Source organism: Neoarius graeffei, chromosome 1 (genome assembly GCF_027579695.1).
Source record: "Neoarius graeffei isolate fNeoGra1 chromosome 1, fNeoGra1.pri, whole genome shotgun sequence".
Lineage (NCBI taxonomy): Eukaryota > Metazoa > Chordata > Actinopteri > Siluriformes > Ariidae > Neoarius > Neoarius graeffei.
This window is the reverse complement of record NC_083569.1, coordinates 109,345,568-109,368,048: the sequence shown is the minus strand read 5'-3', so window position 1 is coordinate 109,368,048 and position 22,481 is coordinate 109,345,568. Positions and strand designations below refer to the sequence as shown.

The window sequence follows — 22,481 nt, the reverse complement described above, 5'->3', positions numbered from 1 at the left end:
GCTAATAATCTTTCAGTTCTTACCTGGGGGATTTTCACACACTCATCCTTGCAAAAGCCTTCCAGTTCTACAAGTTTCTTGGGCTGTCTTGCTTGCACTGCTCTTTTGAGATCTATCCACAGATTTTCAATGATGTTTAGGTCAGGGGACTGTGAGGGCCATGGCAAAACCTTCAGCTTGTGCCTCTTGAGGTATTCCATTGTAGATTTTGAGGTGTGTTTTGGATCATCGTCTTATTGTAGGACACATCCTCTTTTTAACTTCAACTTTTTTTACAGATGGTGTGATGTTTGCTTCCAGAATTTGCTGGTATTTATTTGAATCCATGCTTCCCTCGACCAATGAAATGTGCCCTGTGCCACTGGCTGCAACACAACCCCAAAGCATGATCGATCCACACCCATGCTTCAGAGTTGGAGAGGTGTTCTTTTCCTGGAATTTGGCACCCTTTTTTCTCCAAACATACCTTTGCACATTGTGGCCAAAAAGTTCTATTTTGATTTCATCAGTCCACAGGACTTGTTCCAAAATGCATCAGGCTTATTTAGATGTTCATTTGCAAACTTCAGACGCTGAATTTTGTGGCTAGGACACTGGAATGGTTTTCTTCTGATGACTCTTCCATGAAGGTCATATTTGTTCAGGTGTCGCTGCATAGTAGAACAGTGCACCACCACTCCAGGGTCTGCTAAATCTTTCTGAAGGTCTTTTGCAGTCAAACAGGGTTTTTTATTTGCCTTTCTAGCAATCCAATAAGCAGTTCTTCCAGAAAGTTTTCTTCATCTTCCAGACCTCACCTTGATCTCCACTGTTTCTGTTAACTGCCATTTCTTAATAACATTACAATCTGAGGAAACAGCTACCTGAAAACACTTTGCTACGTTCTTGTAGCCTTCTCCTGCTTTGTGAGCATCAATTATTTTATTATTCAGAATGCGAGGGAGTTGCTTAGAGGAGCCCATGGCTGTTGATTTTAGGGACAAGTTTGAGGAGTCAGAGAATTTATACAGCTTTGAAATCTGCATCCTCTGACCTTTCCTAATGAAGAATTTGAACAAGCCACAGCTCAATAAGCTAATTAAGGTCTGGAACCTTGGTAAAAGTTACCTGAGAACTCAAATGTATTGGGGTGCCCAAACTTTTGCATGGTGTTCCTTTTCTTTTTTCACTCTCCAATTGTACAAAACAAAAATAATACACAAATCTTGCAGAAAATGCTGAAAAGAAATGTGTTGTCTTTACCTTTATGCCTTATGGTGATCAGTTCATCTTCTGCTCACTTAGTTATTCACAGTAACAGACATTTTCAGTCAGGGTGCCCAAACTTTTGCATGCCACTGTATACTACAGAATATACTACTATTTATTTTTTTCGTGGTGTGGTTTCCATCAAATCCTGCGCTCCGATTGGCTGGTGAGCAGGTCCATATCCTACGGTACAGACCCCAGTTACAGACCTCTGGCGACTCGCTCGTTCACAACAACAACAAACATGGTAGAATTTTTTGTCAACATTTATCTTTTTTTTTTAAATAAGATTTATTTATAAGCTTATCAAAAATCTTATAAATTTTTGCCAGCATTTCTCAGGAAAATAGCATTAATTTTACAGCATGGATAGCGATAACGACAGTCTTCACAGCGAAAGCGAGTTTTACTACCCTGAGGAAGAAGAAATAAAAGAAAACATTTCAGGAGAAAGCTAAAAACCTGTAACTTGCTAACGCCAAGCAAAAAACATGGCTGAATCCTGAATGACTCAATTTTGTATAAATAGGGGACTACATAGGCAGCAAAATGTAGTTTTTTTTCCTGCCATGGAAGTGCACTTGTATACTGAGGAGGAAGCAATTTGCATTACAGCCGTGAAAGAGGATTCAAAATGGCGGCTTGGCTCGGTTTTCCCTTTCGGGCGCTCTCGTTTTCTGTTAGAATTTGGTAAAGAAAAAAATAAATATATTATTTACCAGCTTAAGGTCGGTCTGTATGGTGAAATACTGTGACCTCGGCCTTGAATACTGACCTCGGCCCAGAGGGCCTCGGTCAGTACTTTCAAGACCTCGGTTACGGTATTTCATGATACGGACGTCCCAGCTGGTAAATAACATCTCATCTCATCTCATTATCTCTAGCCGCTTTATCCTGTTCTACAGGGTTGCAGGCAAGCTGGAGCCTATCCCAGCTGACTACGGGCGAAAGGTGGGGTATACCCTGGACAAGTCACCAGGTCATCACAGGGCTGACACATAGACACAGACAACCATTCACACTCACATTCACACCTACGGTCAGTTTAGAGTCACCAGTTAACCTAACCTACATATCTTTGGACTGTGGGGGAAACCGGAGCACCTGGAGGAAACCCACGCGGACACCATGCAAACTCCACACAGAAAGGCCCTTGCCGGCCACGGGGCTTGAACCCGGAACTTCTTGCTGTGAGGTGACAGCGCTAACCACTACACCACCGTGCTGCCGGTAAATAACTTGCTGTATACTACTACATCAACACTAGTGCAATAACATACTAGTACAATATTCCTCTATGTGCAATACTCATACATCGTTCATTAACACACTGAACTCAGGGACCGCACATCTCAGTTTACCTCGCTCATTTGCACTATTCCGCACTACCTCACCTTAACAGCTGCTAGTTTGTTTATACTGCTTATTTCATGTTTACCTGCTATACCTCAAGTGCCCTTGACTGTTTGTTTATTTGCACCAATTTACGTGTGTGTGTGTGTATATATGAGTGTTTAGTCTACGTCTAGTTCTTATCTAGAGTGTTTTATATTGTTTATATTGTCTGTTTGAGTGTTTAGTCTATGTCTAGTTCTTATCTAGAGTGTTTATACTGTTTATATTGTTTGTTTTTTCAATTATTCTATTTTTATTTTTATTTATTGCATTGCCTGTTTGCACCGTGGGTCAGAGAGGACTGAAATTTCATCTGTGCTGTATGTCGAGCATGTATAGCACATTTGACAATAAAGTTGACTTGACTTGACTTGACTCATGCATGTTATTATATACATAACCTTACTCCTTCATTTGTACATATTGCCTCAATAATTCTGTTCTATCTCAGTGACTCTGTTCTACTTCAATAATTTTAATATGTATGTTTTTGTTTGTATTACTTTTTACTGAAGTACTTTTATACTTTTTATGAAGATCTTTTATTCTTGTAGACCTGCTGATCGATACTCCATACCACTAGGTGGCAGTAATGCATCGATTTGATGTTTGTCAAACGCCAGGAAAAAAGGAAAAAAAAAAAAACCTCGAAGAATGAGAAGAGGATGCGCATAGGCAGAGCTTGAGGTTCATTCTCCACACGGACTTCAGCTTCGTTACTTTGTGTCTTTTTATTAAAGGTGAGTTAATGTAAAACTAACAATCTGAGCTGTTTGGTTCACAGGTAGTAGAGATTATGGATTCATGAGTCTCTGTGATTTCCCCCCCACAGTGTCCTGATTCTTGACACCCATCATAATGAAACCAGAGTCCAGACGGCGCTCTTTAGGAAAATCTCCACATACTCCTGCTGCTACTAGCTCAAAGGTAACATTTATTCATTTGCCTGATTTCTCATTCATTCATTCATTACTCTGTGAATTTATAATTATGTAATCATTACAACACCATATCCAACCAGCAGAAACCTTCAGGTCAGGGCTCATGTGGAAGGAAAAATAAAGAACATGGTTCTGGAAAATACCCAGCCACTGGGGTTGCACAAGCCAGCCAGTGCATACTTCATGCAGGTCCCAAGCCCCGATGGATTGGAGAGGGTTGCATCAGGAAGGGCATCCAGTGTAAAACCTATGCCAAATCAGATATGTGGATCATGATGATCCGATGTGGTCATGGACGTCACTAGGATTGAGAGATGGGGGGGGGGGCTTAGCCCCAAGAGTGTGTTCAGTAATGCGCACGCATGCGCCGAAAATTTTTTTTATTGCTCCTACATAGGCTTTGTCAATTATTCATTATTTGAAGAACATTTATCATAATCTGTTATCTGACATGACAATGTACAGGAGGCCTACGGTACCCTATGACTGTTCTCATTAAATTAAATTATTATAAAATAATCATTAATTCATGAAATATTTTGCTGTGTCGGCCTACTGTATGTAAGCTGGCCTATCTTTAACATCCAATGAGACTAATTTAGACTATAGGCTAAGCCTAGACAAGGAATACAAGTAAAGTTGGCCAGAACTGAATATGAAATAAGGGGCTAGTTTATGCCATGCAAGACAGTTAATTCAACAGAAACAGAGGTGCACTAAAGGCGTTGATCAGACAGGAGCAGCTGACTGGGCCATCGCTTGCCATTTGCTTTTATCCAAGCTTGATTAAGGCATATACAGTGGTGCTTGAAAGTTTGTGAACCCTTTAGAATTTTCTATATTTCTGCATAAATATGACCTAAAACAACATCAGATTTTCACACAAGTCCTAAAAGTAGATAAAGAGAACCCAGTTAAACAAATGAGACAAAAATATTATACTTGGTCATTTATTTATCGAGGAAAATGATCCAGTGTTACATATCTGTGAGTGGCAAAAGTATGTGAACCTCTAGGATTAGCAGTTAATTTGAAGGTGAAATTAGAGTCAGGTGTTTTCAATCAATGGGATGACAATCAGGTGTGAGTGGGCACCCTGTTTTATTTAAAGAACAGAGATCTATCAAAGTCTGATATTCACAACACACGTTTGTGGAAGTGTATCATGGCATGAACAAAGGAGATTTCTGAGGACCTCAGAAAAAACATTGATGATGCTCATCAGGCTGGAAAAGGTTACAAAACCATCTCTAAAGAGTTTGGACTCCACCAATCCACAGTCAGACAGATTGTGTACAAATGAAGGAAATTCAGGACCATTGTTACACTCCCCAGGAGTGGTCGACCAGCAAAGATCACTCCAAGAGCAAGGCGTGTAATAGTCAGCAAGGTCACAAAGGACCCCAGGGTAACTTCTAAGCAACTGAAGGTCTCTCTCAAATTGGTTAAGGTTAATGTTCATGAGTCTATCATCAGGAGAACACTGAACAAAAATGGTGTGCATGGCAGGGTTGCAAGGATAAAGCCACTGCTCTCCAAAAAGAACATTGCTGCTCGTCTGCAGTTTGCTAAAGATCACGTGGACAAGCCAGAAGGCTATTGGAAAAATCTTTTGTGGACGGATGAGACCAAAATAGAACTTTTTGGTTTAAATGAGAAGCGTTATGTTTGGAGAAAGGAAACCACTGCATTCCAGCATAAGAACCTTATCCCATCTGTGAAACATGGTGGTGGTAGTATCATGGTTTGGGTCTGTTTTGCTGCATCTGGGCCAGGACGGTTTGCCATCATTGATGGAACAATGAATTCTGAATTATACCAGCAAATTCTAAAGGAAAATGTCAGGACATCTGTCCGTGAACTGAATCTCAAGAGAAGGTGGGTCATGCAGCAAGACAACGACCCTAAGCACACAAGTCGTTCTACCAGAGAATGGTTAAAGAAGAATAAAGTTAATGTTTTGGAATGGCCAAGTCAAAGTCCTGACCTTAATTCAATGGAAATGCTGTGCAAGGACCTGAAGCGAGCAGTTCATGTGAGGAAACCCACCAACATCCCAGAGTTGAAGCTGTTCTGTACGGAGGAATGGGCTAAAATTCCTCCAAGCCGGTGTGCAGGACTGATCAACAGTTACCGGAAACGTTTAGTTGCAGTTATTGCTGCACAAGGGGGTCACACCAGATACTGAAAGCAAAGGTTCACATACTTTTGCCACTCACAGATATGTAATATTGGATCACTTTCCTCAATAAATAAATAACCAAGTATAATATTTTTGTCTGAGTTATTTAACTGGGTTCTCTTTATCTACTTTTAGGACTTGTGTGAAAATCTGATGATGTTTTAGGTTATATTTATGCAGAAATGTAGAAAATTCGAAAGGGTTCACAAACTTTCAAGCACCACTGTAAATATGGGGATTACTTTATTTTCACTCTTGTATCATTCAACTGGAGGTGGATAGCCTACTGTGCATGTTGTCTTTTTTTTTTCTTTTTAATTCGGTGGGTTTTTGATAACCTGCACATCAGTGCTGATATGGTGACTTCTGACACACCCACCAGACGAAAGAAAACAAACTCAGAAACCTATTGCAAAGGCCAATGCGGTTACAATGTTTTGAAATGTTTTCCTACAGTTTCCATTCTTATGCAACGCGTTGTCATCTTTAACTCGAGGAAAGCGTTGTGGGCTACTACGTTGCGGCCAAATAGGCTACCTCGCTCAATTAGTGGCCTAGATCAAACCGGAGCTAAACCGTCTCAAAATGGTGCATTGGTTGAACTCGGCCTTGTTTTCTCTGTTGACATTTACTGACCTCGATCACGCAGACCTCTTCAGCATCAGCTCCCTTGTCACTCTCCTGTTCCTCACTCACTCTCTTAAAAAATCGTTGTATATCCATCCAGCCAATGAATTGAAAGGACACATTAAATCTTCTCTCGCCATAACTATTGCTACTAATGGCATTTAGTTTTCACTCACAATAGTTGAAGAACATACCAATACACAGATGGGACAGAATATAGAAAGCTGTCAAGTTTAACTGTTCATGCTAATATTGGCTAACATTTTCCATAAAGTTCAATTTAGCTGCCATAATGTTAAAAGGGACAAGTAGCCTACAACATCACATTTTCTTCCCCTTAGATAAACGTAGATAATGTTAAGCAATTAACAATGACTGACATCAACTTACAATCTCTTGTTCACTGTATCATTCACTGCGAATTAAGTCCTCTTCTTCTCTTAACAACTCTGCCGGCCTCAGGAACGTAACGTTACAGCAAGTAGGCCTAATAACATACAGCTCCCGCCTGAACCGCGCATGCCTGCCTACCTGGCTATACTGGGAAACATAACGATAATTTTATTCGTGTCATAGCTAGAACTTGTAGACATTATTGTTTGACTTGTTTTCTTGCTGGTTTGTGTTATGTGCAAGTCTGCACTATTTTATTTATTTATTTATATATTAAAAAAAACACTGAAAATTATAGGGGGGCTTGGGAACATTTTAGGGGGGCTTAAGCCATGGATGTGGTAATTCCTCACGAGAGCAGCTCAAAGAAGAGGTGTATATAGTCCTGTGCAGAAGTCTTAGGCACATGTAAAGAAATGCTGTAGACCAAAAAATGGCTGAAAATAATGAAATGTTTCAACATTAAAAATACTTTAAACAGCAGCAAACCAAAATGAAATAAAGTCAGTATTTGGTATGAGACGATCCTTTGCTTTAAAAAAAATAGTAGTCTCAGGTACAATGAGTGCAGTTTGATAAGGAAATGAGCTGTAGGTTTTACTGCGCATCTTACAGAACCAGCCACAGTTCTTCTGGGCACTTTGACTATCACACTTGCTTCTTAATTTTGCACCAAACCCCAGTAGCCTTCATTATGGCTTGTTTGTTTTTTTAATCTGAAAAGTGCTCTCTTATGCAATGTGCTGCTCAGATATGTTTTTTCCCCCGTAACATTTAATTTGTATAGGTAATCGTATGGGGCCGAGTAAAATTAAGGATTAATTTCACGAGTGATTTCGAAGTTTTTCGTGACTCGGGCAATTTCAAAACTTTGAAAATCACGAGTGAAATTGATGCTTAATTTTAAGAGGAAACATACGATTATTTGTTTATAATATTGGGCCAAATTCATACTTCGGAAGCCATTCAAGTTCACGTTTTGTCTTTCACGTTTTCTGAACCAATCACGGCGCAAGACTATCTTGCACGTTTGAATCAGTTTCTAAAGCATCTTTCATCATGACACGGCGATACGACACGAGGATTTTGAAAGTGGTTTACAAAATTTTATTGGAACTTCTTTACAAAAGCCATTTTGTTGGCAAAATTTGCTAATTTTTGTAACCGTAACCAAGCAACGAAATAGCCAATAGCATTTCAGAAATATGGCCCCGTGTTAAGGAAAAAAGCCCTCCTTGATTGACCAATCAGAATTGAGTAATTTGGCACTATGTATTATAATGTGCTGAAAACTAACGTTTGGACTCTAAAATGTTTTTGCACTGACTTGATGATGTAAAATCATAAAGTAGAAATTGATAAACTTTATATGGGGAAAAATAGGGTGCTTTTTGACTTTTGCACAGTACTGTGTGTAATATACAGAGTAATATACAGTATAACATATGAGTAAATCCACTATAAGTTACTTTGAGGGAAAAAAAAAAAAAACATTTTCTGAACCAAAAATTTGGTAGCATGAAAACCACCATTTTCTGTCTGAAACTTTAATAACATTGAAGTTGGCAGAACATTAAAAATGCAAATCTAGATTTTGATATTTTTTCCCAAAATGCAATATATCCATGGCACTTTTTTTCTGAAATGTGATGAATCCATTACATCAATAAAAATGATTTTTGTCTGTGTGAAATATAACCAGAAACAAGTAGTAAAGTTGATCTACACATATGACAGCCTCTGAACTTGGACCATCTCTTATATTGTACCACAGATTTTCCCACATTACATTCATCTTCTCTACAAGCAGCAATAAATTTTACACACAAAGCTCTGAGGAATGTTAATAGACCCAGTCATGTGTTTACATGGAAAGGTTTTTTTTTTCTTTTAAGAAGACAAAGTTTTTATTCTGAACAATAAATTTATAAGTTTGGAGACCTTGTATGTCATGAATGGTTAAATTAATAGCAGCACAAAGCTCCATACATAAGAGAACATAGTGGTGCATCAGCCTGATTTTTGATGGCTTTTGTGACCACAGGGAACTCAATCATTAGTGCAAGGCAATGTATCTCAAACACTTGACCACCAGATGGGGTTTTTATCCAGCGCTTATTTGTTTTTATTTTTTAAATTGGGAGCACTGCTTTTACGCAGTGCTTCTCTCTCATATATTTTAGTTCTCTCTAGCATCCTCTGATGCACCCGTTAGGACACATCAGTGTTGTTTCCTGGAGTCATTGGGTGTTTCGGGTCTTACAACAGGCGCCCTCTCCCAGGCAACCCGACCAAGGCTGATCAGACCTTGGCCTGTGTCCTAGTGGCATTCTTCTGCCCCCACTGCTCCCCCCCTTCAACCAGAGCCATCTGGATGCTCTCTCTACTGTCTCCATGTTGTTACCAATAGCTCTTCTTCTGCTGGTGCCAGTTATGCCTGGGGTTCCGTAAGCCTTGTGCAGGGAGTGACCAGCAAATCCCCTACAGCCCACCTCCACTGGCATACATCTGGTCCACCACCCATTCCTCTGACAGTCCTCCACCAGCCCCCTGGTATCTCCACCTCTTCCTTTCTTGAGCCGCCTCCATCCCCTCTTCCCAGGGTACCGTCAGCTCCAGCAGTATCAGCTGCTTTATGGCCTCTGAGACTAAAATGATGTCAGGTCTCAATGTGGACTGGATAATATGTGGTGGACTTTTCAGCTGCCTCTCCAGGTCAACCATCATCCTCCAGTCTGGGGCTGTGGAGAGCAAACCTTCAGAGCAGTCTTTCTCTGGCACCTGTCCTTCCTTAACAAAGTGGATGCCTTTGGCTGCAGCACGGGTATTTATGCTATCCTTGATCTCCTTGCTGATTGCTTCAGCAATAGACTTGAGGACCTGGTCATGTATCCAGCGATACTGGCCATCACTCAGTGCCTTGGAGCAGCTGCTCAGGATGTGCTCAAGAGTTCCTGTCTTAGAACACAGGGGGCATGCAGGGGTATGCATTTTATAGATCATAAAAACTATACATACAGACACAAATGGCATACTGTATCTACACCCAGGAGGGATCAGGTGCGGTCAAAGTGGAAAATAACATTGGACCACATTCTCTACTGGAATAATAATATCCAACATTAAGATAAGAAATATTCGATTCCATTAAAGTTATTCATTTATTCCATTCAAAGTCTCACTAAAAGACAGGGATTCTCCATGATATCGACAGTCAGTGGGAGGTGTCAACTCCTGTCCACAGAACATGTCCCTGTTAGGGTTGTAGCAAACAGGGTTCTCCAGAAAATCTGAAGTAGCTGGCTAAAAAAAAAAAAGTAGTAGGCGGCTCTGGAATTTGTGGCGTGCTAAAGGTGTGCTCATGCTGGGGGGGTCGGGGGGGGGAGATGTTCCCACCCCAGAAATTGTTTAAATTTACATGGCTTCTGGTGCAAATTACTAAATGTTTCCCTGTAAAATACTTGCAAAATATGTATGAAATTTCCCTCCAGATATGTGTGCTTGGCTTTCTCAGTAACCCTCTGTATTATGCTGCCTGGCACTGTAACGTAACTACATGATGAGTTTATTTGGTGCATGTGTAATGTACCTGATATGCTTCTTGTATGGTATTGTATAGTTTCAATTTCAGCATAAATATTTGCACACAATTAGTTATTTGCACTTGCATTTTATAAGTATGAAGCCTTAGCTAAAGGACCATGCATTTCTATAGGAGCTGAGGCACTCCGGGTAGCTTCTAGATCTGAAAACAATTCTTAGATATGAAAATATTAATTACAATTTATATGTACAGACGTACAGAAAACATAGACTTTATTTGGCCCACGGAAGGTATTAGTATCTTCTTTGGTGGCATTTTGTGAAAACCAAGTGAACTCGTCTGCAATAACCACCACCTGTGCGTTACCATCTGCTACGGTGTGGTCGCATGGTCTGGCTCAGCCAATTAGAGTGCAAGAATCAATCAACAAATGTGGCATAGCTTCTGGTCATTTTAGATTTTTAGATTTGAATCGAAGACAATTTTGTGGTGAAATAATTGGATTTGCAGCAAATTAAGGGCAGTGGAGATGAGAAGTCACTTGAATATTGAAAGGCAAGTTTTTATTTTATTTTATTTTTTTCTGGAATTGAATAGCCAGTGCAGGCCATCTGTGTAGGTGGAGAAAACTGCCGGTCACCAGTGCTTGTGGACATCTCTGCACACCCCAATCTCTGCTTAATCCTTAACTGTTGCAACACTGTTTTAACTGTCTTCTGAATGAACGCCAGCCTGTTATCTGAACTTATCTCGGATGGAATTCCAAACCTGGGGATGATTTCTCTAGTCAAAAACTTCATTACTGTCCTAGAGCTTTGATCTTTAGAGGGAACTGCCTCTACCCATCTACTGACGCAATCGATTATCACCAATAAATACTTGTACCCTCTGACTTTCTTAATCATATCCACATAATTTACCACAATATGGCAAAATGGATCTTCTGGCACTGGTATGTGTCCTAATGGAGTTGTAATACCCTTCCTCACATTGTTTTGTGCACAAACCTCCCATCTGCTTCAGCAATGGTAAATGAAGCATTGACAATAAAGTGATTCATCCCCTTGCTGTTTAATCTTCCTAACCCCCCACCGCCCAGAGCACAATGGTCTCGACCATGGGCATCAGTAATCAGGATGCTAAGTAAAGATTATGGAGCAATCAAAAGCCCTTCGTGATTTCTCCACAACCCATTACCATCCTCTTTACCACCATCCTCTTTACCACCATCCTGTTTACCACCTCCCTGTGTCCAGACATTGTTCTTGTAAGCTGATGCCCATTTCTGAATTGTTACCAAATCATCCAATGTTGTTATAGGTTCCACTCAAACCAATGGTGCCATCACTGGGACTTGACACCATGCAGCTTGCTTAGCTGCCTCATCTGCTGCATTATTTCCTGTAATCATGGAGTCACTTCCTTTTTTATATGCTTGACACTTTATGATGGCTAATTTAACAGGCATCATCATAGCAGATGTTCAGTTATCTGATCCAGATGTTGAATAAGAGTACCATCAGTTTTTTGTTAAAACCCTGTTGTTTCCAAACTGCTCCAAAGTGATGGCGCATGCCACGAGCATATGCCGAATCTGTGTAAATCTCAACTAGTTTACCATTAGCCAATTTACAAGCCTCTGTGAGTGCTTTCAGTTCTATTAACTGAGCTGAACAAGGCTGCTGACACTTTTCAGCCTTAACCATGCCAAATGATCTATCTTTATCTTTTTGCACAAAGGCATAGGTGGCATGATTTCTTGTATGATCCTTAAAGCAAGAGCCATCCACAAAATAAGTCCAGGAGGGATTGTGTAATGGAGTAGACTCCAAAGCTGGCCTAAGTTTGGAAAATGTCAGGGACTTGACTACACAGTCATGCAGTTTCCCTTCAAATTGAAATGGCAGCGATTCAGCTGGATTAATTGTCACACATTTACGTGTAGAAGAAGAACAACTTTATCACACATGCACTTAAGCACAGTGAAATTCCTCTCTGCATTTAACCCATCTGAAGCAGTGAACATACATGCATGCATGGACACATGTGAGCAATGAGCACACATATACCCAGAGCAGTGAGCTATACTACAGCACCCGGGGAGCAGTTAGGGGCCCATGATGTTACATCTGGGTAAGTAAGCAAGACTGTGTATTGCAGGATGCGAGCCTGAGTTAAAACAATCCTACTGTTCTCAAGCATTTCTATAATTTTGTGATGAGTAGATGATAACTGGGTACCCCATAGTCAAATCAGATGCCTTGTCATACACATAAAATACTGCTGCCAACCCTTGATAACATGGAGGCCAACTCTGAGCAACACCATCCAACTTAGTGCTATAATATGCAATTGGCTGTTTTTCCTACCCCTACATGTTCCCTGCATTAAAACTGCTGATGCATACTTATCACACCTGTTAGCAACATACAAATAGGTACTATAATCTGGTGTTGCTAAGACTGGAACTGTTTGCAGTTACTGTTTCAAGGTTTCAAAGGCTACAAGAGCATCTGATGTCCACCTTAAAGGTGCATTCAATGTTTTTACTCCTACCTCACTTATCAGCACTCTGAGGGGTGCTGTTTTCACCACATAATCTTCTATCCAATCTGAATTAAACCCTGTCATACCCAGAAACGTCATCATCTGTCCCATTGTCATGGGCTGTGGTACCTTACTTATCCTCTGTAACTGTGAGGGAGCAATTGCTCAAGTCCCACGTGCTATAATTCTACTCAGATACTCTGCCGGTGGTTGGCAATTTTGCCTGGGACACTTTGTACCCACTTCGCCAATTTTTGCAATATGGCAATTGAGTCTTTATAACACCTGTTCTAACATTGAAGATCAAATCGTCCATATATTACAACAGCTTACTACTCAATTCAAGCTCCTCCAAGTCTTGTTTTAATACTTGATTGAAAATATTAGGAGCATGTTTAAAACCTTGTGGCATCCTAGTGTAAGTGTACTGTTTTCCTCTGTGAATGCAAACAAATGCCTAGATCTTTCAGCCACTGACACACTAAAGAAACCTGAACAAAGATCAATTACAGTGAAATACTTCAAATCTGGTGGTACATTAGTGAGGAGTGTGTGAGGATTCAGCACCTCTGTAGGCCAATCTGTCATCATTTCTTTAATTGATCTTAAATCAGATACAAGTCTACCAGGAAAATGGGAGTATTACATGGGCTTCGTGTTTCTACCAACACTCCTGCTTCCACTAAACCCCTAATCGTCTTCTCAATTCCCTCTTCTGCTTTAGGTTTTAATGGATACTGGACTCTCCTGGGTAAATAGACATTTGGTTTTAACTCTGTCCTAACCAGATTTGCTGTTTTTATCAGTCCTACAGTTAGGTCCATATATATTTGGACACTGACACAAATTTTGTTTTTTTACCCGTTTACTGAAACATATTCAAGTTATAGTTATATAATGGACATAAAGTCCAGACTTTCAGCATTCATTTGAGGGTATCCACATTAAAATTGGATGAAGGGTTTAGGAGTTTCAGCTCCTTAACATGTGCCACCCTGTTTTTAAAGGGACCAAAAGTAATTGGACAATTGACTCAAAGGCTATTTCATGGGCAGGTGTGGGCAATTCTTTTGTTATGTCATTCTCAATTAAGCAGATAAAAGGCCTAGAGTTGATCTGAGGTGTGGTGCTTGCATTTGGAAGATTTTGCTGTGAAGAAAACATGCGGTCAAAGGAGTTCTCCATGCAGGTGAAACAAGCCATCCTTAAGCTGTGAAAACAGAAAAAACCCATCTGAGAAATTGCTACAATATTAGGAGTGGCAAAATCTACAGTTTGGTACATCCTGAGAAAGAAAGAAAGCACTGGTGAACTCATTAATGCAAAAAGACCTGGACGCCCACAGAAGACAACAGTGGTGGATGATCGCAGAATAATTTCCATGGTGAAGAGAAACCCCTTCACAACAGCCAACCAAGTGAACAACACTCTCCAGGAGGTAGGCGTATCGATATCCAAATCTACCATAAAGAGAAGATTGTATGAAAGTAAATACAGAGGGTTCACTGCACGGTGCAAGCCACTCATAAGCCTCAAGAATAAAAAGGCTAGATTGGACTTTGCTAAAAAAAACATCTAAAAAAAAAGCCAGCACAGTTCTGGAAGAACATTCTTTGGACAGATGAAACCAAGATGAACCTCTACCAGAATGATGGAAAGAAAAAAGTATGGTGAAGGCGTGGTACAGCTCATGATCCAAAGCATACCACATCATCTGTAAAACACGGCGGAGGCAGTGTGATGGCTTGGGCATGCATGGCTGCCAGTGGCACTGGGTCACTAGTGTTTATTGTTGTGAGACAGGACAGAAGCAGCCAGATGAATTCTGAGGTATTCAGAGACATACTGTGTGCTCAAATGCAGCCAAACTGATTGGTCGGCGTTTCATAATACAGATGGACAATGACCCAAAACATAGAGCCAAAGCAACCCAGGAGTTTATTAAAGCAAAAAAGTGGAATATTCATGAATGGCCAAGTCAGTCACCTGATCTCAACCCAATTGAGCATGCCTTTCACTTGTTAAAGACTAAACTTCAGACAGAAAGGCCCACAAACAAACAGCAACTAAAAACCGCTGCAGTAAAGGCCTGGCAGAGCATTAAAAAGGAGGAAACACAGCATCTGGTGATGTCCATGAGTTCAAGACTTCAGGCAGTCATTGCCAACAAAGGGTTTTCTTAAGATTTTTTTTTTTGGGGGGGGCTTTTTTCACCTTTATTGGATAGGACAGTGTAGAGACAGGAAATGAGCAGGAGAGAGACAGGGAGGGATCGAACCCGGGTCCCCGGATTTATGGTATGGCGCCTTATCCACCTAAGCCACGACGCCCCCTCAACCAAGTATTAGAAATGAACATTTTATTTACAATTATTTAATTTGTCCAATTACTTTTGAGCCCCTGAAATGAAGGGATTGTGTTTAAAAAAATGCTTTAGCTCCTCACATTTTTATGCAATCATTTTGTTCAACCCACTGAATTAAAGCTGAAAGAATAAACTTCAACTGCATCTGAATTGTTTTGTTCAAAATTCATTGTGGTAATGTACAGAACCAAAATTGGAAAAATGTTGTCTCTGTCCAAATATTTATGGACCTAAGTGTACATCTGTATCATGTTTGGACCACAACTCCCCTGGCATCTGCCTGACCATTTTTCTGTCTCAATATTTTGTCATGTTCCAAAAACTGATTCAGTTGTGTATTCACATTTTTCTTCTTTGAACAGTTTCACTTCCTGTGGGCCAGCAGTCATGGGTGTAGCTCAAAGTATTTTTTATCATTGATTTTATATGACACAGATAAAATCAATGTATTAGTTGTTTGTTCCCAACAAATTGCTTTTGCTCTCTCAACCATCGGACCCAAATCCTTTGATTTCTACCAGTCATTCACCAACGCAGTTGCATGTGGACTTGCATTTGGTACATCATACCAGTCCTGGATGAAAGCATTTTCATCAATCTTCAAGGCTGCTGCTTCTGTCACTATTCCTATATATTGCAACATGATGCTCACTTTCTTTCCCTCAGTTTCCTTTAACTATTTTTCTTTTGGACCAGGATCCTGACTGTCATCAAATGTCATTGGACAGTGATGATCCAATTTAGGCTATCTAGCTTGTGGAAGCTGTGTCTGAATGAATTTACCAGTTGCTTCATGGATTGCTGGAAGGTTTCCTACCAATCCCTCAAGGTCTTCATGTTGCCATGGAATGTATTGAGTTCTATCCCTTTTATTAAAATTGGACACTCATAGTGCAGTAGTGGATTCAGTGTTTTTCTATCTCTCAATACCTTTATATTCCTTCTTTTCTTCTCTTCACTCTGTGTCCTCTGGTTCCTGCTCCATTACTTGATCACGTGGTATTGAATGATACTGACTCTGCATTTTCAACTTTGCTCCTGGTGCTACTGTATGCAATTGACTTAGTACTGCCTCTGCTTGACCAATGGTTTCATCCAGTCTGCTTTGAAACTCCCTAAAGGTCTTGTCCATTTGCTTGTTCAAAGAGTATTGCAACTATTGCTATTCAGCTTGTCCCAATGTTTCTTTTGTTCTTTCTTCCTCTTTGGTATATTTTGCCTTTTCTCCCCACCTGTCATCTCTCTGCCTTCTTTTTCCCAAGTCTTGTAAGACTTTCAATTTCAGTTTTTTGTCTTCATCTAGTTCTAGTCTTCTTACAACATTTTTATATTGCTGGGTTTCAGTCACTTGACTTTTTTTCTTAGCGGTTTTACTGGAAGTGAAATAGTTGGTGGTCTAGAGACTGCCTTTGTGGAAACAACTAGCGATTAACTTATCAGAGTATGCTCGTAATCTAGAAGCCACTGCTCGCTTTAGATATACGGTATTCAGAAGATTATGTGCAATGGAATAGACCCCTACAGTCTGGGAAAGAAGGATTTGTCATCCGATCTCGAAAGCTACCCTTCAGTCGTGTTCCCCGACATCTCGGATTGTCTGGTGTTGCAGACATCCTTCTACACCCCAAAAGAGATGAAAGCGTGGAAGAGTATGGAGGTTTACAACTTTTTCTGCCTGTGACAATGATGCCTCCCTTAGATGCACTGAACAGCTTCTACACACGTTTTGAGGTGCAGAATGGCGTGGCAATGAGCAAGGCCATCTCTCCTCCCAACCGAGTGCTGTGTCTGACCATAGCTGATGTGAGGGAAAACTCCACACAATCAACCCACAGTAGGCTGCTGGACCAGACAACATCCCTAGTAAAGTGCTCGGAGGATGTGCAGACCAGCTGGCAGATCTTCTCACAGACAGCTTCAGTATCTCCCTGAGCAACACCATCGTTCCAAAGTGGTTTCAAGACCACTACCATCGTCCCCATTCTGAAGAAATCTTCAGTGTCCTGCCTTACTGACTTCTGTCCCATTGCACTTGCACCCATCGTTATGAGGTGCTTCAAGAGGCTTGTACGAAGACTGAGGAAAACCCATCACGCATCCTCACAATATTCTACAGAGGGACTATTGAGAGCATTCTAAGCAGCTGCATCATGGACTCATCTCATCTCATTATCTCTAGCCGCTTTATCCTTCTACAGGGTCGCAGGCAAGCTGGAGCCTATCCCAGCTGACTACGGGCGAAAGGCGGGGTACACCCTGGACAAGTCGCCAGGTCATCACAGGGCTGACACATAGACACAGACAACCATTCACACTCACATTCACACCTACGGTCAATTTAGAGTCACCAGTCAACCTAACCTGCATGTCTTTGGACTGTGGGGGAAACCGGAGCACCCGGAGGAAACCCACGGGGAGAACATGCAAACTCCACACAGAAAGGCCCTCGCCGGCCCCGGGGCTCGAACCCGGACCTTCTTGCTGTGAGGCGACAGCGCTAACCACTACACCACCGTGCCGCCCTGCATCATGGACTGATTTGGGAATTGCACTGTTTTGGCTCACAAGACCCTACAATGGATAGTGAGGACAGCTGAGATGATCATTGGAGTATCTCTTCCTTCCATAAAGGACATTTAAACCACACGCTGCAGCCGGAAAGCCACCAGCATTGTGGATGACCTCATACAATCTCTTCACCTTTTTGCCATCTGGAAAAAGGTGCCAAAGCATTTGGGCCCTCACAGGCAGGCTTTGTAACAATTTCTTCTCACATGTCATCAGACTCCTCAACTCTGAGGGACTGGATTGATGCACCTGGACTGTTGATCACACCACTCCCACTGCAATCTTTGCACAGTGAAGAACAATATACACACTTTTTATGTTTACAATGCTTGGCACATACACAATGTTTACACTTTTTTAATATAAATATTGCTACCTCAAAATGCACACTCAAACCCTTCCATACATTATCTGTAACAGGTACTGGTTGGCACTGTACTATCTGTCTGTGTTAGTTGTCTTTTATGCACTGTCCTTGTTGTTTGGACTTTATGTTGTTTGTCTGCACTGTTTGCAGTTGCTGCACTCATGTACTTTATGTAGATTTGTTGTCCTGGGATATTCTAATGTAGGACCATGGTACTGGAGAAACATTTTATTTTAACTGGTGTACTGTACCAAATGTATATGGTTTAAATGACAAAAAAAAAATGCCCTGACCTTGACCATTTCCTTGCACAAACTCGCATCAAATGTACCCTCTGATGGCCGTTGTGTTATTAGGCTTTTAATCTGTTCTGCCCACTTCAGGGACGTCTTTTTCTTTGGCTAAAGTCTTCTTATTACACACGTCTACTGGGGGGTCACCACTGCCTCTCCTGTCTCTTCATTATAAGAGGAATGAACCATGTCTGGATGCTTTACGGTTATTAGACAAACCTCAAAAATTTAATTTAATTCCAAAATCACTTATGTTTCAGTGATGCTTGTAACACTTATTAAATTGATAATAGCTGCTTAAATCTAACTCTCATGAATTCTATTTCTAAAACTCTGTTATGTTGTGTCCCTCTTTGGGAGACCCACCCTAGGACTGTCCCAAAACAAAATCAAGATCATTGTAAAACGAATCCCTTTGTTTAAAACAAGGACTTCTGATTGGCTGCCCAATGTGGGGCTTCTCACTGGTTAAAACATACTTCCTGCTATTTTTCAAAAGAAAACAGACTTGCTCACATTTACTATATGGCATTTAAAGGGTTTTACGACTTAATGTCGGGTCTGCGTCGGTCACTTGAAATGTCTTTACAGTGATAATCAGTGGTGGAGAGCACAAGATAATCACACACATGCGTGCACACACACACAAGTCCTCTAAATATTTAAACTGGGTGTACTTTGGCTCCATTTAAAGGAACTTAATTTTAAAATGCCTCCCGAAGTATAACAATTTATGCTAAATAATACAATTTCATCATGATCTCAAAAATAATTGGAGCAAGTTAACAGGTGTGTGTGAGAGAGAGAGAGAGAGAGTATTTTACAGCTTATAACTGTGGCAACAGAGATGGGAGTCTTAACACCTCTGATGCTTCCGAGACAGAAGGTCTACATTCTGATGCCCCACAACTACATCCAATAAATTTGGTGATTTGATACTCAAGCCATATTACAGTATTGTAGGAGATATTTCCAATAACAGTTAAAAGTTAATTTGCATTTCATTTGGAAACCAAGGTCCTAAAGTCTGGAGGAAAAGTGGAGAGGGACAAAATCCAAAATGTTTGAAGTCCAGTGTGAAGTTCCAGCAGTCTGTGATGTAGGGTGCCATGTCATCTACTGGTGTTGGTCCACTGTGTTTTATCAAGTCCCGAGTCAATGCAGCTATCTACCAAGAGATTTTAAACACTTCATGCTTCCATCTACTGACAAGCTTTGTGGAGATGCTGTTTTCCTATTCCAGCAGGACTTAGCACCTGCCACTAGTGCCAAAACTACTACCAAATGGTTTGCTACCCATGGTATTGTCACGGCGCAAGCACTTAAGGACGTATGCGTAGAAGAGGAGTGTAGAGCAAACAGTGGACAAGCCAAAACGTGAGACGTGAATCAGGGTTGAAGAACTAGCAATGGGTGGGCGAATGGCAAACAGGGCAAAAGAGGACAGGCAAGAGAGTAAACAAGAGAGGAGAAGCTAAAGCCGAGAAACCATGCGTCAGTCAGAAATAAACAAGGTTCGGTATGTACTGGGAAAGGCAGAACGATACTTCGCAGTGAAGTGGTGTGAGAGTGGGGTTTAAATAGGCAGAGGGACTAATAGGGTGATGAGTGACAGCTGTGGTTAATAGTCGGGAGACAGAAGGCACTGGGAGTTCTGGGAAGTGTAGTTCATAGAGTCCATGTTTGTAGTTTGGTCGAAATCGGCAGGTTTACTGACAGATATTACTGTGCTTGATTGACCAGAAACTTGCCTGACCCGAATCCCATGGAGAATCTATGGGGTATTGTCAAGAGGAAGATGAAAAACACCTGACCCAAAGACATACACGAGCTGAAGGTTGCTATCAAAGCAGCCTGGGCTCCAATAACACCTCAGCAGTGCCACAGGCTGATTACCTCCATGCCACACCCCATTGATGCAAGTACTGAGTATGTAAATGAACATACTTTTCAGAAGTTGGACATTTCTGTATTCTATATCCTTTTTTTTTTTTAATACCCCCTCTCCGAAGGAGGGGGGGGGGGGATATACTGGTTTACCTCTGTATCTTCGTCTGTCCGAAACACCCTTTTTCTCAGCAACCACAATTCATAGCCACTTGGTACCAAACTTCATTTTGGGATTCTATACCATGTATACCGTTTTCAGGTCTGTCCCACATCGACTTCCTGTTTACCGACTGAATGTATTTACGAAACATAGGGTGGATTTTGATGCTATTTCAAGAAGCAAAATGCTATTTCAAAATGATAGTTTACCAGGATGCTATTTGAAATACCTGGGGAGAAAACTGCTCTTTACTTACTTGTTTTGGGGTTAATTATTTGTTCAAGTCAACAGTCATAATAAGTGTCCTATTTCTTCGATTGCTTGCATCCTGATACAAGCGAGCGCTGGGGTATATATGAGCAGTAGCTCACAGTTGATCGTTTTTTTTGTTTTTTTGTCCCGTCCCGTCCCCCCCCCCCCCACACACACACACTTGATCTTAGGAAATATTCTAATAATTTGAGAAACTGGATTTCTGATTTTCATGAGCTATAAGCCATATTCATTAAAATTAATACAAAAAGGCTTTAAATATTTCACTTCACATGTAATGAATATTGAACGTGAAAGTTTACCTTTTTTGAATTAAATTATGACAAAAATCAACTTTCTATATCTTTTTATTAGATAATTTTATTTTTCTATGTCATGGACCCTTTTGTGAGTCTGAAGTAAAGATTGAATTAACTTGTTCATGATATTCTAATTGTTTGGTGTGTGTGTGCATGCACATGCATGCTCACTGGCCACTTTATTAGGCACACCCATACACCTGCTGTTTTATGTAGTTATCTAATCAGCCAATCCCTTGACAGCAGCACAATGCATAAACTTATACAGATGCGAATCAATAGCTTCAAGTCATGTTCACTTCAAACATCAGAATGGGGAAAAATTGTGATCTCTGTGACTTTCACTGTGGCATGGGTGTTGGTGCCAGATGGACTGGTGTGAATATTTCCGAAACTGCTGATCTCCTGGGATTCTCACACACAACAGTCTCTAGACTTTACACAGAATGGTACAAAAAACATTGAGTGAGCGGGTGGAAACAAACACCTTGTTGATGATAGAGGTCAGAGGGAAATGGACAGATTTGTTTGAGCTGCCAGGAAGGACATAGTAACTCATGTAATTATTCTTTACAAACGTGGTGAGTAGAAAAGCATCTCAGCATGCAACAGCAGAAGAACACATTGGGTTCTATTCCTGCGGCGGAGAACAGAAATCAGGGCTTTTCCTAAAGTGCAGATATGCAGCGCTTTGCCATGCTGTGTGACGTCAGCGTTGTGCGGTCACTTGCACGTGCACAAAAAAAAATCAATACCATAAATTTAACAATGCAAAGCACTTTCCGCACTTAAATAGCTCCTATTCCCTTTTGAAAATGAGTAATAACTTTAGAAATAGAAAGATATTGTAATGTATACCGTAGGTCTAGACCCAGGCTATTCAATTGGCGGCCCCTCGAGGCAATTTGTACTGACCCTTAAGTGTTTTTTTTTTTTTTTTTAAATGTCCAGACGCATGCACTACTCTCTGCTCTTGCATCTCCGCTTTTTTTAACTATGCTCCTGTTCTTGCAAGCACATTAGTTATACAAAATGTTTATTGAACAGGCAGTTCAGCAGTGAATGAACAGAGGACCCTTTCTGTGTGAATGTTGATGGAGAGTTTTCATTGAAAGCAGAGGAGCTGGTATCATCATGAAATGAAGCGTCTTTACAACTCAAACTCCTTGACATTCAGTCATCAGATGACCTGCGACAGTCATTATAGCTGGCAGGTTCTGAAAAGTTTTGGACTCCTGACGTCAGCCACGATAAATTCCCTCATTCAAGGAGTCTTGCTCTTTTTATCCTCACAGTGTTTGGCAGTACTTACAAATGCAAATCATCATTCGTACACATGAATGCTATTAAAACTAGTCAAGTTTATTTTTATAGTGCTTTTGACAATAA

The 22,481-nt window shown here is 40.8% G+C and overlaps 1 protein-coding gene across 1 annotated transcript in view; it reads left to right on the top strand.

Moving 5' to 3' along the window:
- The first annotated feature begins 3,298 nt into the window (after positions 1-3,298).
- LOC132881673 (zinc finger protein OZF-like) overlaps positions 3,299-22,481 on the top strand; it is a 76,985-nt gene continuing 57,802 nt past the window's right edge. The window contains exons 1-2 of the mRNA XM_060914409.1: positions 3,299-3,383; positions 3,476-3,570. Coding sequence (XP_060770392.1) covers positions 3,502-3,570 — 69 coding nt within the window. The 5' untranslated portion in view covers positions 3,299-3,383; positions 3,476-3,501. The remainder of the gene's footprint in view (positions 3,384-3,475; positions 3,571-22,481) is intronic.